The following is a 17,770-nucleotide window of genomic DNA, read 5'->3' as shown; positions in this document are numbered from 1 at the left end:
CACACATAACACACATGCAAACACGCGCATACAAACAGACACATAAATACACATCCAACACACAGAACTATCACACCCAAAACACAATCTAAACACATAAACACACATACAAACACACAAATGCACACACAGACTTGGAGACTCCAGCTGGCCAGACTGCACTGGGAGCTCAGAACTTCTTTCACAAATTCCAGATGCTTCTAACCGAGCTCCGCTAGAACGCTGAGCCACGCTCTCCCTTCCCAAATAAAAAACGTGACCATTCCATCATTCTTTCCACCGCCCCCCCCTAACCCAACATATGTCGACTGGTGCCGTGCCCAAAGACTGCTCATAGATCGAGCTCATAGTTAACTGATCCATTCCATCCAAGTAGCACCCAGAGATATTGTGGCTTTCTTCGGACTCCGGGAAGGCTTTTTCACATCAAGCATTGGGATTCATTCTTTATCAAGGAGTTTCTCTTAAGTCTGTGCATGTATGTGTGTGTGTGTGTGTGTCTGTGTGTGTATGTGTGTGTGTGTGTGTGTATGCGCGTGCTTGCATCTGAACAACATAGGTATGCATGCATGTGTATGTAAAATGCATATGCACAATGGTGTATGCATTAAAAACATCAATCACACATGTATTTTTTTTTGGATTGTAGAAAACAGCTTTATTTCATCTCATCTAAAGTAATGACACTGCTGAAAACAGAAATAAGTATCTCCTTTTATTGATTTCATTATCATAAACAGTGTGCACATTTTGACTGAGGTTGCCTCTGTTGAAGGCCATCTCGGAAAATATCATTTCGGAATGGAATGTCTGAGTTTCACTTTACTTTTAATGCATTTTATGATACCCTAAGCCATTTTTCCATATTTCTCTCCTTCATGTAGAGCACAGTGATACCGGGCCATTAAAGAGTAACTAAATACTATAATTAAACTCTGGCAACAGCGCCCTCTCTGGTCAAACGAAGATGACAACAATATTTCTGATGGACTACTAGGAAACGGGCAGGGCTACACGAGCTCTCTGCTTAAGGACAACGGCCGATGAACAGCGCAGAACCAGCTGCACATACGAGGCACTGCCGGTAGATATACACCAAAGTTTTCCTATTATGTTATCTTGATCTTACGATCAAGATAACATAAAAAAAAAAGGGTAAAGACATTTTTATTAGGGTGTAATTTCAGAGTGTCATAACATGTTTTTACCATGAAAAAAGTTGTCCCCACTCTGTAGAAGCCCCCACTGTTGAATTCAGGTCTTTAAAGCAAGCCCAATCAATCTGTAATTAGCACACTGATGATGATTATTATTTTTTAAATACATCAATTACAATTATTTTGGATTCTCTGTGAAGACAAAACACAACACTAAGCACCATCCAAATAGTAGTTCATAAATAAATGTGGTTCTGTGCCAGCCATTAAGAAATTCCCGTTAAAAAAAATCAGCTTACGGCTTCCGGATTTAATTACGGATACCGATATACCACCGAACATGGAATAAAATAAAAAAGGGAGCTATTTGCATGATTGTCATGTTAAGCCTCTGTCCAGCAGGCTTCCGAAGACAACGCGAAAATCAAAACTAATCAAGTCATCATAACGTTACCAATAAAACAACGATAACCATAACTATAATAACAATAATTTGTTGTACAAAATGATAATTCAAAATGAAACACCGTTATTAGATCTGGACCATATTGCGTAATCCGTACCAACCGACAAATTCCAGCTTCAGACAGATAAAATAACCCGCCATGTTTTTTTCTCCGGCCCCGGATGGAGCTCAGCTGATTTCCCTCAGTAATTATAGCGGCGAGTAGTGCTAATTAACAAAACTAGCAAGTTGAGATGGCTGGCCTGAAATATTGGGAAGGACCTTATGGACCTTGAAGATCACTCAATATAACCACTTTAGGACACGAATGCTGTGTTTATGAATGTGCCCGGCTGCTGGTGGAAAAGTATAGTTAAAGTAGCTAAGATTTAATTTATGATTCGATTTTTTTTAATGCTGTCCACGTTCAACTTAATCTCTGGAACATATGGCCCAAGTTAAAGTTTTTAGTTTTTTTTGCAAAAAAAGCTGATGATGTCATCAAACAGGACCATTTCCACCATATGACATTAGGATTTCAAATGTTGTAAATGTTATATGCCACGTCCTCACCACAGTTTAAATTCTGCTTTATAGTGCAGTCAGTTATACACTATGCTTGAGGGTAGAAAAACAACAAACGGAAACCAGCAGACCAGTTCTCTAGCTAGGTATTGAAAGATCCACCCATGCATATTTAAGATACGAAACGGCCAAGCCAATACTGCACAAATGTAAGTTGATATCTTTCCTGGAATTAAAGATGCAACTTCCCGTGGAATATTCTGATTCCTTTTGGCTTGGTAGTTGTTTTTTTTCAGATTTGACATAATAAGAAAAGTACATACAAGTGCAAACACAAACTTGGAGTAGCGACCTAGGAATGTTCCGGTATACACTCTGCCTTCACAACCAAAGAACAATACCCAGCAGACTAGTGGAGGGGTTCATTTTGGGGGGAGTTTCTGGGGTGAGTTAGTGGGGTGGAATACCTGCTTTGGTGGTGGAAAAGAGCTCTTCCACAGCTGTGTTGAGCGGGAGGAAGAAAACAAAAGAAACGGGAACAAATGTTTTTTTCTTTTCTTTTCTCTGCGCGCTAAATGGAGGAAGATCGGATTTCAAATCGTCCGATAACTAACGAAAGGCGAACTGTAGGGTTTCATCATGTGGAAATCGTGGAGATTTTCCAAACCACTAATAATTATTTAGAGTAAACATTTTGAGTTTACGCAGAACCAAAGTTTACAAGGAGGGGGGGGGGGGGGGGGGGGGGGTGGGGGGTAAGTAATCGGACAGCTGGTGTAGCTGGAGTCGTCAAGTGATAGTAGTGAGGGGTGGGGGGGATGGTGGATTCTAATGGACGGGGCAGAGGAAAGAGGAGAAGCAGATTAGTGGAAAGAAAATGGTGGCTTTCGGGAGCATTTGGAACAGATAGGTGCCTCGTCGGACGAAGAACAACCCCCCAACCTCCCCCATTCTCTCTGTTGGGGATCGATAACTACACAATACACAAGTTCCTGATTTTTCTTGAGGATATGTTCAACACTCTCTCTCTCTCCGTCTGTCTCCCTCTCTCTTTTTGCCCTGAATCGTGGCTCTGTACAAACACCACTCAAATCATCTCCCCTCCCCCAGGTCTCTTTTCATTGGTCACGTTCGCCTTCTTCAATTTCCGTCTTCAATTTCCTTCTTCGATTTCCTTCCCTTCCCCCAATGCGCTGCTCCAAACGTCTTCTCCTCTTCCTCCTCCTCCTCCTCCTCCCTTCCCTGTCGTCAGTCTGTCCAATCGTCGGCAAGTTTCTCTCCCTCTCTCTCTCTCTCTCTCTCTGTCTCTCTCTCTCTCTCTCTCTCTCTCTCTCTCTCTCTCTCTCTCTCTCTCTCTCTCTCTCTCTCTCCCTCCCTCTCTCTCTCTCTCCCTCTCCCTCTCCCTCTCTCTCTCTCTCTCTCTCTCTCTCTCTCCCTCTCCCTCTCCCCCCCTCTCTACACCTTGTCCAGGAGGGACCTCTGGCAGTACAGGAGGCGCCTCGGCGTTCCGTACTTCCGGAAGAACAGCAGCGCTCCCAGCGTCAGCACCACCAGCACCAGCAGCATCAGCGGGATGACCACGGCCGCCGGACCCGCCCCGGGCCCGCCGCCCTGCTCGTCCACCTCGATGATGATGACCTCATCCTCGCCCCGCCCCCTCTTGGGCTCCTCCCCCTCGCAGCCCATCCAATCGCTGAGCACCGACTTGGGGTAGCCCGACTGGACCTTCATGTACTGGTTGTTGAACTTCCAGTATTTGTTGGCTTTGTAGAAGTAGGTGTACGCTGCGTGGGGGAGACAGGAGGGGGAGGGTGGGGGAGGGTGGGGGTTAGTCACAGACACTGATGCAAGAGTTCTAACTACGGGAAGATCAGAAGACGGTGGGAAATGCAGACAGGCAATCTTGAGAATGTTTTTTTACATTTACATTTAGGGCATTTTACTAGATGCTTTTATCCAAAGCAACTTGAAATAAGTACATTTGTCGCAAGAAAGTGAAACAATCTATCGCTTTCGGTACAAAAAGGACGTTCATAGAACCAAGTGCCATCCAGTTAACAGTTGCAGCAGCTCAGGAAGTTCCTAACAACTTAATATGACTTAAACTGTTTAGCTTGCTGTGCGACCCTTATATCCGCCATGGGATGTCTCTTCTGAGATCCTTATCAAGGTTGCTTCCTTGATTACGTTGTTCCGTAATTAGGTTCTTTTGAACGGGGCCGGTGAGCCCTCTCACACTGCGACCGTGGGAGAAAGGGCTATACAGACGCAATGGACGGGACTTGATTCAAGAGAGGGTAGCCTTACATCCGTCCTCGCTCATGAGGGCAGCTTTGATGTTGTCCGGGGCTCCACTCCACATGCTGATTGGCTTGGGGTAGTCATTGTCCACCGTGCGCGTTTTCTCGTTGAAGCGGAAGTATCTGTAATTTCCACCAGAAAATAAACCTCAGCTGCGGCATTACAATAACAACGTCTTTTTTACAAGGGAGAGAAAAAAATCGCTGACTCGTCGTTTGTTAGTTTCAGAGCGGGAAGTCAATGAGTGTGTTTGTTCTTTGGCTAAAATACTGGAGTTTCCACAGGAGAGGATTTGCAGTTGTTTTAGTAAAAAAACGACTGAATTTGAGTTTGATTTTAATTTAAACCTAAACAGCAGGAGGCAAACCAGAACACAAGGGAGAAGCAGAAGGGGAATAGTTATAATGACAGTCTAAGACAAAGGCCGCAACACCTCCCATTCAACGGAAAAGAAGCAAGTAAAAAAAAAAAAACAGACGAGCAGAAACGAGGTCACATGGGCGGACTCACTTTGTTCCCCTGAAGAAGTATGTCTGGCCCGTGGGCGTGTAGAACAAGGCGGCGTCCATCTTGTCCCTTGGCAGGCCGCTGCCCAGGTCTTTCAGGCTCTTAGGAGAGTCCTTGGACATGCTCGACTCTGAGAACTCCCAGTACTTGTCACCTAGGGGGGGAGGGGGAAGGGGGGAGGGAGGAGATGAGGAGGGTGACAAATGAGGAGTGAGGGAGGGAGAGTGAAAGGAAGAGGGAGAGGGAAAGGGAGAAGGAGAGAGAAGGGGAGAAAAAAGGAGTGGGTGAGGGAAAGAGACAGGGGGGGGGGGGGAAGAAATGGAGAGGGGGAGGGAAAGAGAAGGGGAGGGAGGCAGATGGAGAGAAGGAGAGAAAAACAGGGAGATGGAGAAAGAGCGGGCGAGGGAAAGAGAGGGAGTGACCGTAAACAGTGTGAGGGAGAAGAGAAAAAGAGAGACAGAAAAGAGGGAGCGAGCCAGAGAGAGAAGAGAGAAAGAGAGAAAGAAGGAATCAGGAAGTCCGACTATCAACAACATCCAGATGTTTACACCAATGCACTGGGTGCTTGCGCCGACGCGGTCCCTGGCACTTTGTTCAAAGCGGAACCCACCCTTGAAGAAGACGAACTTCCCGTCGTCCCTCTCGTAGGCTGCGTTTATGTTGGAGGGCAGGCCCTTCCAGAAGTGGCCGATGGGCATGGGGTAGCCGGACAGCACCTTGTTGTTGCGGACGCGCCACAGCCACTTGCCCTGCAGCATCACACACGCGCAGAGACGCAGCGTTGGAATAGGGAATCTGAAACCTGTTTGCTGTTTGTTGCTGTTGTTGCGTCATTTTTGTTTTTTTCGGATTTCAAGTTTTTCAGATGCACTTTCATTGAGTTGAGTTGGAGGGTAATTTGAGCGTCATAGAATTTGTATCATTTGAATTAAAAGGGGGACGCGCAATTGGCAAATTATAAGAGAGTAGTAATCCATGTACAGTAGGTGTTCGCGATTGCATTGAACCTCTGTATTTAAATTCTTTCCGAATCAGACAAATACCAAACAAAAGTCCCCAATAGCCAGGCGCGAAGATTCCCTTTTAACGACAAAAAAATAATAAATTGAATTGACTCAAAGGCTTTGTTTGGGTCATTTCAATTACTAGAGCGATCAGCAGTATGTGTATCTGACATCATGAGGATCACTGTCTTTGCATATCGATGGTCGCCTACCTTGAACACAAACATCTCTCCTCTCAGGACGGCTATGGTGTCAAAGTGGCCCTCACAGATGTCGGGCCCCTGGCTGGGTTCCTCCGGGACGTAGGGCTTGGTGGGGCGCGGTGGAGGGGGTGGGGCGCCGGACTTGGTTCCTGAGGAAGATGGTCGTTTCGGTATTAATTAGGATTATCTCTCAGCGAAGAGAAGGTAATCTTTTGTCATTCAAAGATGACCGAAGCCAACTCGTATGTAAAGGATTAGTCAGGGAATAATAAAGAGATTCCTGAACACATGCTAATAAACGTGAATAATAATACGCGGTAGGAAGATAATTTTCTCGCTGCGTCCATGTAAGGCAGTCGGCGCTTTAGCTGATTGTAACGTGGAAGAACATAGTTGCTCGGGAAACCATTCCTATAGAGTGACTTTGGCAAAAAACCTTTCCCTTCCTTCCGGTTGGCCGAGGGGGAAGGTACGAGCCGTACCGTATATGGCCTGTATCCCCCGGCGGTCGTCGTCTGGGAGCTGGAAGTTCTCGGTGTCCATCCACTGGTAGAAGGGAGCCATGATGGCGGAGGGGTTGTTGGAGTGCTCCAAGCCCAGCGCGTGGCCCAGCTCGTGGACCGCCACCAGGAACACATCGTTACCTGGAGAGAGAGAGATGGGGGAGAGGGATGGGAGAGAGAGATGGGAAAGAGAGATGGGGAGAGAGATGGGAAATGGGGAGGGAAATGGGGGAGAGAGAGAGAGAGAGAGAGATGGGGAGAGAGAGAGATGGGGAAAGAAAGAGAAAGTGGCATAGGGAGGGAGGGCGAGTGGGACAAATAGAGAGACAGGGATGGAGGGTGTGAGAGAGAGGGATGGAGAGGGAGAGGAAGAGATGGGGGAGAGGCGGGAGGGAGGAGACAGACGGTGGCGAGGGATGAGTAAGAGTTGTCTTCTGGCCAACGTCTAGACGCATCGCACAAGGCCCGGCGAGATTAGCCAAATGACAGGGTTTCAAACTCTGGAGGCGAAAGCACACCCTCCCTCTCTGTGATCGTTAACCCTTTCACTTCCTGCCTTCGCACTCCCTGCTGTGATCATTACCTCCATCTGCGACCCCGCAGGAAAGTGGTTCTTAAACGCTTGCATCTGACGCTTTTCAAGACAATTTCTGTGTGTCCGTTGAACCCAATCTCACACTCAGGAAGGTCAACCGGGAGCACGCCGGAATTGTTGATTATTCCCAAATGATTATTTTTCTTAGTATAGTTTTTCCGAGCGTTCCGTGCATGGTCGAGGCGCCATCCCACATCAAGCCCGATCACGACCCATTTAGGGTCCCGACCCGTTATTGAAGCCCCCCCCCCCCCTATCATCCCCCCATGATCACCCCCATCACATCCCACACACACTCACCGCCCTGGTCGACGTTCCCGGTGCTCCAGGGCTCCGAGAGGTCAAAATGCGTGTCCCCGCCGATGCCGTGGCCGGGGAAGTAGGCGTGCGCCAGGAAGCCCCCCTCGCCGTCGAAGGGCGTGCTGTCGCCGTGGAAACCCTCGGAGAAGGAGAGCATGATGTCGGCGAACTTGTCCACCTTGTCGCGGATCTGGCTGTACGGGATCTCCCGGAAGGTGAGAGGGACGGCGCTCTCCCACACCTTGAAGGCCTTGCGGATGGCCTCGTACGTCCCTCGCTCGCCCACCTTGGGGGTGTAGTTCTGTATGCTGTGGGGGGGGTGAGTTTGGGGGGGTTATCGTTAGACCGAGGCCAGGTCCAGTCCTTTGGAAGTTGGAGGATTTCGTTTGGACGTCGTGTACCACGTTAATCTTTTAAAGAGCTTTACCGACGTTAATTACCGATATTAAGAAGAGGTATACTGTATGGGGGGCTAGTTAACCTTCGCTCTGCATAGCCCACCCCTCCAACTTATTGTATGTTGTACGTCCTGGCACTTAATGCACGCACTTATTGTATGTTGGATTTAGTTATCGTACTTAGCTGTGTAGCATCTTATCCTAGCTATCATTGTTGTATGCAGGGAATGGGTTAACCTAGCGATCGTTGGTGCTGGCACCTGGTTCTATGAACATCTTTACTGTACCGAAATAGATATATTGTTTCACTTCTGCTGACCAATGCACTTACTGTAAGTCCCTTTGGATAAAAGCGTCTGCTAAATGCCCTAAATGTAAGTGTAATGTATTCCCGATGAGAAAATGGGAAGCGTTAGTGTTTGAGGTTAACAGGCGGTCGGTTTTGATTTGGTTTACAGGTGACCTCTGACCTGAAGGTGATCTCCGACTTGTCCCACTTGAGGCCCTGGATGGCGTATCTCTTCCTCCTCATGCTCGTCTTCAGCTCCGGCCCGAATTTATCGGGAACCCCGCACCGCGGCCGACTCATCGCCCTGGCAACGGTGCACGTGACAGGTAATGGTTATTCTGTGTCATTGTGCCATTTGTTTGATTCTTTGTATGTTGATGTGGACCTTGATGTGGGAAGTTATGTGTTTATTAATGTATTCATTACATTTATTTATTGGATCTTATTGTAAATACATTGTTTGCTGGAGCATATTGAATAACTTGTATTTTTACATAAAGCCTATAATAATAAGACAAACTCTTATCACTAACTTTAATAATCCCAATTGCCAATAAGCTCAAACGGCCACTCCATGAGATCACTTTAAAGCGACATGTTCCTCTACATGTTGGCGATGTGAAACCGTCCTGCGCAGTGCGTACGGCCGGACGTTCCCCCGCCCAGGCGGCCGTGACGGGGCTCACTCACGCTATCGTCTCGGTGTCAACAGAGCCCGTCACCGTCAACCCGTACAGCCTCTGCATGGCCGCGATCGCCGTGGAGACGGTCTTGAGTGAGCGGAGGTTCTGGACCTGGGCCTGGGACCTAAGGTCCACCGGAGGCAAGTAGCCATACTGCTGTAGCCACGTCTGGGGTAGAGGGACCGGGAGAGAGAGAGGGGAGAGGGAATCAGTTTGAAGGTCAGAGGGAGGATTCTGTATCACAGATTTGATGAAAAAAAATGACACTATTTTATAATGGTTATCTAACTATATTTGTAGGTTCCAAAACAAACCCTTTCAAGTGAACTGAACGGTGTGCGTCATTGTAAAATTGTATCCAGATCTTTCGGCTGATGTGATTGGAATTCGACTCTTTGATCATTATTTGAATTGATGTCGCTTTATATATACTATTCACATACTATTCATGTCACTAGAACGCACAAAGGTACAGCCAAGCAGAAACGTTGACACTAAAAATCCCTGGATTTGCCACTTTCTACTAGCCATCTCAGTACCACAGTCAACAGTGTGTGTCTAGTCCGCCGAGCCGTTTACTCGACTGACTGACTCACACTGCCTCACCATCCCGATCAAGCTCTCTGGTTCGTTGTTTATCGGAGCATACTGCAGGTTTCAACGCACACGCAATTATTGTTAACGAACGAAGGCAATAAGGACTGTGGTTCGACGCCAGGGTCTGGGAATGCTAGGGTATGTGTCCGACTGGAGCCAGCTTGGACATGTTACCTGGGGGAAGAAATGGTGGAGCTTGGAGCATGAGTCATGAAAATTGAAGGAGAAAAATGTGTTGCATTGAGTGTGTTTTTGTTATGAATTCGTGTTTCGGCATGCGTTTCCTCGACGTTGCACAAAAGTGTGCATGTACGTGCATGTGTGAGTGTGTGTGTATGTGCGTATGTGCGGGGGTGTGTGTGTGTTTGCGTGCCATGGCAGCATCTTCTAGGACATCCCGAATTTAAATCAGTCCATTTCAACACACTCAAGGGCGCTGCACACACGCATACACCAAACAAGGCATTATGAAGGGAAGCTCGCTACCCCCCCTAATCCTGCAACCAGTCACACCCCTGTTCCATTCATAAACCTCGCATGACCTCAAATTTGTACGCTAAGAGAATAGAATCTTCAAGGAAACAAAAGGCCCTTTATTGTGGGGTTGTAAAACATCTAACATCTGTGAGCCAGTGATGTCCTTTACAGTCTGGTTGACATCGGAGCCAGAGACCACTGGCTGTAAAGGGAGGCCATGTGATTACAGCCTACGGCCGGCCTCTTCAAGGCTCCATCTTAACGGCCCTACATAAAAGATTTAGTGAAACAAATGCGAAATTACCAGAACATTTTCGAAATGTTGTTTAGCCGACCTCAACTCGGTTAAAACTAAATATAAGTCTAGGGATTGTACTGCTGTTTTTACCTCAACCCCATCGAGGTTAAACCGGTGACCAAAGATAAATAATAAAATGATTAAGCAGTGATTCGTTTCGTCACTTTTATATCCGTCTTTCGTCTGTCACAAAAAATACTGAGCAGACTGTTTATTTAATCTCTTAGACTGCCATGGCAGAATTTAACAAGACGTATATCAAACCTTACTGCAACCGCATGTGTCTGTTTCAACAGTTTTTGTGTCTATCCAGATGTATGCACATCGGCGTGTCACATGCTAGTCTTTTGCCTCAGATAATCATAATGTGAACACTCTCTTTTAGTTGTCTTCTTAACCAAATACACCTGCACTACAAAATCCATCGTTCTCCTGAGAAGAATACTTAACATTTACCAACTGTCACACCACTGATTCCTTTTGATGATAAAAACATTTTCCTTCTCTGTCTGTTTTTATTAGTACTAGGAGAAACATGGAGTCCAAGTAGGATAAAAAGCTATCTTTTACTTAAAATATTTTTTGTTATATAATCTGTGACAGATGAGTGGGTCTTTCCACTTATGTGTGTGTGCGTATGCGGGCGTGTGTGTGCATTCGTTTGTGTGTGTGTGTGTGTCTGTCTAGTGTGTGTGTGTGTGTGTGTGTGTGTGTGTGTGTGTGTGTGTGTGTGTGTGTGTGTGTGTGTGTGTGTGTGTGTGTGTGTGTGTGTGTGTGTGTGTGTGTGTGTGTGTGTGAAGAGCACACATCACGTCAGCCCACTGCTCCATATTCACCACAAATTGAGTTAGTGGAATTACCAAGAATTCCTTCTTTAGAATTCCCTAAAACCTCAGGCCATCTCGGGGTTTGTTCCAATCGACTTCTGTCTCTCTGTCCTCCTTCCCCCCCTAATCCTCTCCTTCAAACCAGTGAGCAGAAAGAGGTGCTTAAGATAGGGTCAGGGACGGGTTGCTGGCGGTGAGGTGGTACCTGAACCAGTTATACACACAGCTAAACATTGCTCGGGTAAAGACTCACTCCCAAAGTAGTCAACGAGGGGCCGGTCCAAAAAAAAAGAAAAAAAGGGGTCTTGGGAACAAGGTCCATTTATGACCGCCGGGAGAAAAGCTACCTTTATTCTCACCCTACAAGCCCCTCACTCTCTCCCCACATCCCCCTCACACACACTACAGGTCCCGCTACAATATGAACACAACTATCGTGCGCAAAGACACAGCCATCGATCCACGTACGTCACACCCCCCCTTTTCTGACTATGCCTCTCCTGCCCCCTGCAACCCCAAGCACACTGGCCCGGGCTACTAGAGGCTCATGTGTGCTCCCCCCCCCCCCCAAACCTCCTTCCCTCGCTCTCCACTGACTGCTGACACTGTGTGCTGTGGCTCCACTGCGGTGACCCGTCTGCGCCCCCCCCACCCCCACCCCTACCCCACCTCCACCTCATGCCCCCCCCCCCCCCCCCGCCCACGGTAGCTTTCAGTATCCCAACATGCACTTCTCTCCATGGAATTCCCATCGGAGACAGCCGTAGTCAAAGGGGTCCATTTACTGTGACTCCGCACATGGCCTTCATCGGTGGCCTTGATTTGGGGAGGGGGCGGGGCTACAGCTTGTGGTCAGTGCACTGGCCTGGGGCCTTTCCCCACGTATTGACGGCCCCTGCTTCAGTCAACACACCCCCTCCATCCCCCCCCCCCCCCAGGCAAAAAAGACAGAGAAGCAGCTCTGTGGGAAAGCATTGGGACGTGTACGTTTACTTCCCAGTGCAGCGTCATTTCTAGTTAGCCAAGAACATGGATGCAGTCACATGTACGGTAGTTTAGCAGGTTGACGTCTTTTGGTGAATGTTGGTAAATGTTGTCAAATGTGGCCTGTGAAGCCCTTTGAGGCTGTTACTACCAGGCTAACCAAATACTCTGACTTGGTTTGACATGTAGACTTACCGTTCTATCTAATCGAATCTATCCCAAGAACATGTAAGGTTTGAAATACTTTTCTTTGAAAAGCCGTTTTCCCCTTTCAAGTTTTGGTCACATTTTCATATTATCATTACGATAAACACATATATGGATCGACAACTCAACCACGCTGCCATTAAAGATCACAAAACCGCCTGGAACACGGCGTCACGACATCGCCGTACGGCCTGTCCGATGTTTCACCACCGCATCGAGATCTGACCAATGAGGAAATGGGACCATGACGTTAGCCAACTCAGACGTCACGTTATTCAGATGCGCCAACATGAAAACCACAGCATTGGGTGTGTGTGGGTGTGTGTGTGTGTGTGTGTGGGGGGGAGGGGGGGGGGTCATATCGACTAGCTGGTACCCCCCAAGGTCTGCAGCCAACCTGTAGCCCCCTAGCACGAGATGCCCGAGGCCCTCACCTGCTGCTGAATGCTCTGTGTCTAACGTTCACTGTGAAAGACTTCGGACGACAGCGTCGGCCCGGTGACTCGTAGACGCTCGGGGGTTAGTCACGGTGCCCCTACAACCAAGGGTCCCGTCCGGTCATGCTATAAAATGCTGATTTCCTGTTAAAAGCATCCACACTACAGCCTCACCCACACCATACAAGGCCAAGTTCCTGTTCCAAAGTTCTGAGTTAAGCAACGTACGTACATTACACAGTGAAGAAGTGAGGTGAGAGTGTAGTTCCCCCTCTGATGTCGCCATAGCTGCTGAGCCTAAAATGACGTGGAGGAATCAGTGTAAATTTGATTTGAAGCACCCTGCTGTATTTAACTACCATACAGCATTCACACCGCCGCGCAGTAATATGCTCATTTCATGACATTCCAGGCGGTTTCTTCATCAAGCCACAATACAATGTGTGAGGAGGCTGGAGGGCCGAGCCCGCCGAGACCCAAACCCTCCTCCCCTCCCCTCCCCCCAGAACCACCGGGTTTATTTTCATGTCGATCTGGTTTGCTTCAGACAGAGCATAAAGTATTTTTCTCTCAACGAGATACCGAAAAAAATAACATCTGTTCCACAATGTGTGGAAGTGTCAAGGAGAAGAAAAGGGGAAACAAAGGGTTTTTGGGATGATAAAAACATATTTTGTTTTGGAGGAAAGCAAGAGGAGGGTTGGGAGAAGACCATTCGAAGGCGAGACTGTGGAAGTGGGCGGCAGAGACGAGTGAGGGGGGATGACAAAGAAATAGGGGCAAACTTCAAAACCCTGCATGGGCCCAGCCTGAGTCAGTTGTTCCTTCAGTCCTGTGCCAACGGAAAGAAAGAAAACGAAAGGCACTTTTTGGCCGTGAGTGAGAGAATCTCATGTCGCCCCTCCTTTCTGGCGTTCATGATTAAATCTATCTCGTAAATAAGGTTTATGAGAAAATAAAGTTGGCACTGTGAATCACAAGAAGGAACAGGCAAAAGAAACGATGCAGATTACACTTGTGGATATTGCTGCTGTATGTCTGTATCCACATCTGTATCGGTCCACCCTATCTGTGGCAGCAGACATAAACATAGAGTAGACTCTACATGGGGAATCAAACTCACAACCTTTCGCCTAAGTCAAACGTTACGGCCACAACGTTTGACTTACAATCTTTCGCCTCTGGGCAAAAGATACCTGCTACCATTTTGTAGGTTAAATAGATTAAAGTTTTCCCTAGTACCGCTATCAATTAAGCTACTTAATGGAGGGAGCTTTCCGTGATGGAAAAAGTGCAATAACTGGGGGGGCAATAATGTAATACTAGGTGGGGGTTAGGCCATGTGTTTGGGTGAGGCCATGTGTTGGGTAATGCAATGTGTTTCATGTTTCATGTTTTATTTATGTCTATGTAAAACCTTTATGTATGTGTCGCCGACGCTCTCTGTTTGCCGAAAGCAAATTTCTCTCGTGAGAGAGACAATAAAATACTTACTTACTTACTTACAAACCTGTCATGATTTTCAGTACTTAACTATATGGATGCTGCGCTGCTAACTTTTTTAAGTTGCAGTCATCAAAAGTCATTACACTGTTTTTTAATTGCTTTCAATTTTGTTGAAGTTTCAGTTAGGTGACCAGCTGACGTAAGGTAAAGAAAGCTGTACAAACACACAGCTGTACACACACCCGCACGCACCTGTGCACACACATTCACACCTCATTCACACCTTCGATTGGTCATACCCACGTGTTTTGGGAGCTAGCTGAGGAACTTGGGAGAATACCGTGGGGACTCGAATCCATCCCTCTAGAGATTGGGGTATAAGCACTTACATGTTGTCACTATAAACATTTTACTGAGCTCTTATCAGACTAAACCTGCAGTATAAGCAAGTACAAAAAAAGAGAAAAAACTATAAGCCTTCAAGGCAATGTTTTCATCTCGAAAACCAGAGAGGATTCTACGACGCAGACAAGATCTGACAGGCTAAATCTCACAGTAAAAACCTCAAAGTGCAAAGCATGCGTCTGCACTCCTTGTGTGTACCGGCCCCGGCCGCTGGCTGACCTAAAAGTGTTTTTGTAGTTGTGTTCAGACGTGTCATACATCAAGAACAAAAACACTCCTCCGCTGTCCATCAAAGTGAATCTGTTGCGAGTGTTTTGACCGTTCCCCATGGAGTGCCCGCCTCTCAGGCCCGCAAACACGCCCCTGAACCTGAGGCCCTGTCTATTCCCACACATACCGACGCCAAGATCAGAAACCCTTCCAGAGGAAACAAAGAAAATGAAACCCATATGCCTCTTCGACCCCTCCCCCCTGCATGATCAGCTGGTGAGCAGTTCCTCGTGTCAGTCTGAGACACGTTTTCTTTTGGGGGGTTTTGTTTGATCATATGAGTGACCAGATGATGAGGCCGATGTGAGTCAGATGTGTGTGTTTGTTTTTGGTGCTGCCCACTTCCTCTACCTGGAATTTCATCAATAAAAAACCAACACAAAGGCAGCATCAGCACATTCCAAGATGGCAGTCAAACGGCAACACAGGCCCGAGGGTTTGCTTAGTTATTCTAGTTCCCCCATATGCCAGGGAGGGGTTCTCTCTCTTTTCTTTTGTTTCATGGACATGTGTTTCTTATCGCCAAGGAATCTCCATCTCACTCCACACCCGATAAGCGGTCCTTTGACTTTGTCTGAGCCAATGTCCTACTGAGCAAGTGGTCAAAAGCACCAGAGAAACTCTGCATACAAAAATAACAAAGAAGGGTGTTTATTTTGGTTTCAACAAGAAGGCAACTCAGACTTTGAGTTAAACTTCAAACCGCAAATGTCTACATTTGAGGTTGTTTCAGTCTCTTCCTTTCTTCTCCCTCTCCTTTCTCCTTCTCCATCCATCCATGAAGCGATGCTTCTTCTTCTATTTCTCGGGACACCGCAAGTTCTCTGTGACTGTGTCCCTTCCCTTCCCTTCCTCACGGCCTTTGCATGGAGTTTAGTCTGCCTCCCACCACATAGAGACAAGCTCTTGCTGAACCCACCCCAGCCTCTTGCATGGCTCTCAGGTGATGTAACAGTAATAAAGTCACTACAACCTGTTATTACTGATAATCCCCCTTGCTACAGGAGACACCGATTTAGCCTGTCTGAGGTTCAGATACCACTGGACAAGCATTGCACCACGCAGGGCCTATATGACTGTCATGGCAACAGGCGTACCTCTATTGGCGACACAAGCGGCCTTGCATGCAGACAGGTGATGCATGCAGACAGATGATGTGTGTCACTTATTACTATTATTGACTTCAGGATGTAGGTTTGTTTGTACCTCACAAGATGAACCAGAGTTCTTACACATGAATCATGATCATGTGTGATCATGTGTATGTGCCAACGTCTTGTAGGCTAATGTGGGTATGCCCCCCCCCCCCACACACACACACACACACAAAATACTTTGGTTGGGGCCAGAGTTTCTTTCTTTCTTTCTTTCTTTCGTTCTTTCTTTCAAGTTGTTTACAGCTATGCATCACTTGCCTGGCGAGCCCTGTCACTTGTGGTCTCTTTAACTGTCTGACTCGGTCTGTTGGTCTGTCTGTTGGTAGTGTTTGCTCTCTCGCTCTCCCTCTCTCTCCATCCCTCCTAGGAGGCTCCAATAAGTGATTGACCATGTCTGGACTGACTCACAGGCCAACTGTTAGTGGTCAGGCACTAAGGGCCTCCTTCGTACACGGCATCCTGTATACACAGATCTACACGCTGTAGAACTGCAGTTCATCTTATTTCGGGTTGATCGATTTTTGCAACACGCACACACACACAAAATATTACAACAAAATAATGTTTTTTGTTTTGTATCACAATGGAGATTTTCACTCTCAAAGATTAATGAACTGTTGTGTTGACACCGTGTCTGGTAGTGTTTCAACGTTGCATAGAAACACAGCACCAATCTGTCAAATATATCTTATCTTAACATCTCCGACGTCTCTGATGACACGCACGCACCTCATCATTTTAAGAGCTTCAGCCTTCAGAGCTGGATGACCAAGTGTTTGTTTTAAAGATGATAGATGATACTTTAAACGTCTCAAGGCCTGCCTGGGAGTCGCAGCATGACGCCAAAAAGGCCGAGTATGGATGTGCATCCACTTCCCTTCTCCACGAATGCAAGGCAACAGTTCATCGATGACGGACAGTGGAACAGTTACACTATGAGGCCACAGAAAGACCGTAGGCCTGAATGTACATGACTAGGCTATGCACTAATGACTTAGCGCTAACCTTTCAACAGAGGCAGAGGAGAAGCGCTCCTCCCATATTCTAAGAACAAAGCAAAATATCAGTGGACAAAACGGACGAAATCCAAACTACAACAACACGATAACTGTGGGCTTTACAACAGTTAAACAACATTGGCGATTCTCTTTTTGTACATAATGATCTCACCTCGGCTTGGACGGCGTTTGCCGTTGTAGGGGACACCCCAACATAGAGAGCACAGGCCAGTGTGAGTAGCCGGGGCAGCATTCTTCCAGGTTATCCGGGGAAAGTAAAGAAACGGATCCGCTGCTCGCAGGTTTGTGTGACAAGTTGTACAACTTTCTTCGTACTTATTTATGGGATGCAATGTAAAAAAGAACGTACGTCTGGGTGTCCACATGCACGCGTTCCTGTACCTAGACCCTTCGGCAATGAACACTGGTAAAAGTTAAAATAGAAAATAGAAAAACGTCCACATTCATCAATCGAATGCAGATAAGAAAAGTCAAAAAGTCAAACTTGGAGCCTCATATCTTGGTATCTTGTGCCTCCTCTTTTCGCTTCTCTTCAGCCTTTGGTTCTGTTGATATCACAATGTGCTGCGTGTGGACGTGGTCAAACAAACTAGAACGGGGGCAGAGAGAGAGGGAGAGAGTGAGGGTGGGAGACAGGCTGAGGGAGGGAGGGAGAGATTTCTCTGAGGTCCCCTCCTCTGGTTGTGACGAAGTACTACCACTGAATGGAAGCTGTCAGTTATGTTGTTCTAAGCTA

At 47.1% G+C, this 17,770-nt stretch overlaps 1 protein-coding gene across 1 annotated transcript; it reads right to left on the bottom strand.

Annotated features, from left to right (window-relative positions):
• Positions 1 to 3,543: 3,543 nt before the first annotated feature.
• On the bottom strand, positions 3,544 to 17,645 carry LOC130369857 (matrix metalloproteinase-14-like). Its single transcript, XM_056575433.1, has 10 exons — positions 17,186 to 17,645; positions 8,918 to 9,078; positions 8,409 to 8,531; positions 7,541 to 7,848; positions 6,625 to 6,786; positions 6,152 to 6,291; positions 5,546 to 5,684; positions 4,939 to 5,089; positions 4,435 to 4,550; positions 3,544 to 3,911 (listed from the first exon to the last, which is right to left on the bottom strand). The coding sequence occupies exons 1-10, from the start codon at positions 17,264 to 17,266 to the stop codon at positions 3,583 to 3,585; spliced, it is 1,710 nt and encodes a 569-aa protein (XP_056431408.1). The 5' UTR covers positions 17,267 to 17,645; the 3' UTR covers positions 3,544 to 3,582.
• Between the last annotated feature and the right edge of the window lie 125 nt (positions 17,646 to 17,770).

The sequence above is a fragment of the Gadus chalcogrammus genome, chromosome 17, assembly GCF_026213295.1.
Source record: "Gadus chalcogrammus isolate NIFS_2021 chromosome 17, NIFS_Gcha_1.0, whole genome shotgun sequence".
Classification (NCBI taxonomy): Eukaryota; Metazoa; Chordata; class Actinopteri; order Gadiformes; family Gadidae; genus Gadus; species Gadus chalcogrammus.
The sequence above is the reverse complement of the archived record's forward strand: the minus strand, read 5'-3'. Positions and strand labels throughout refer to the sequence as shown.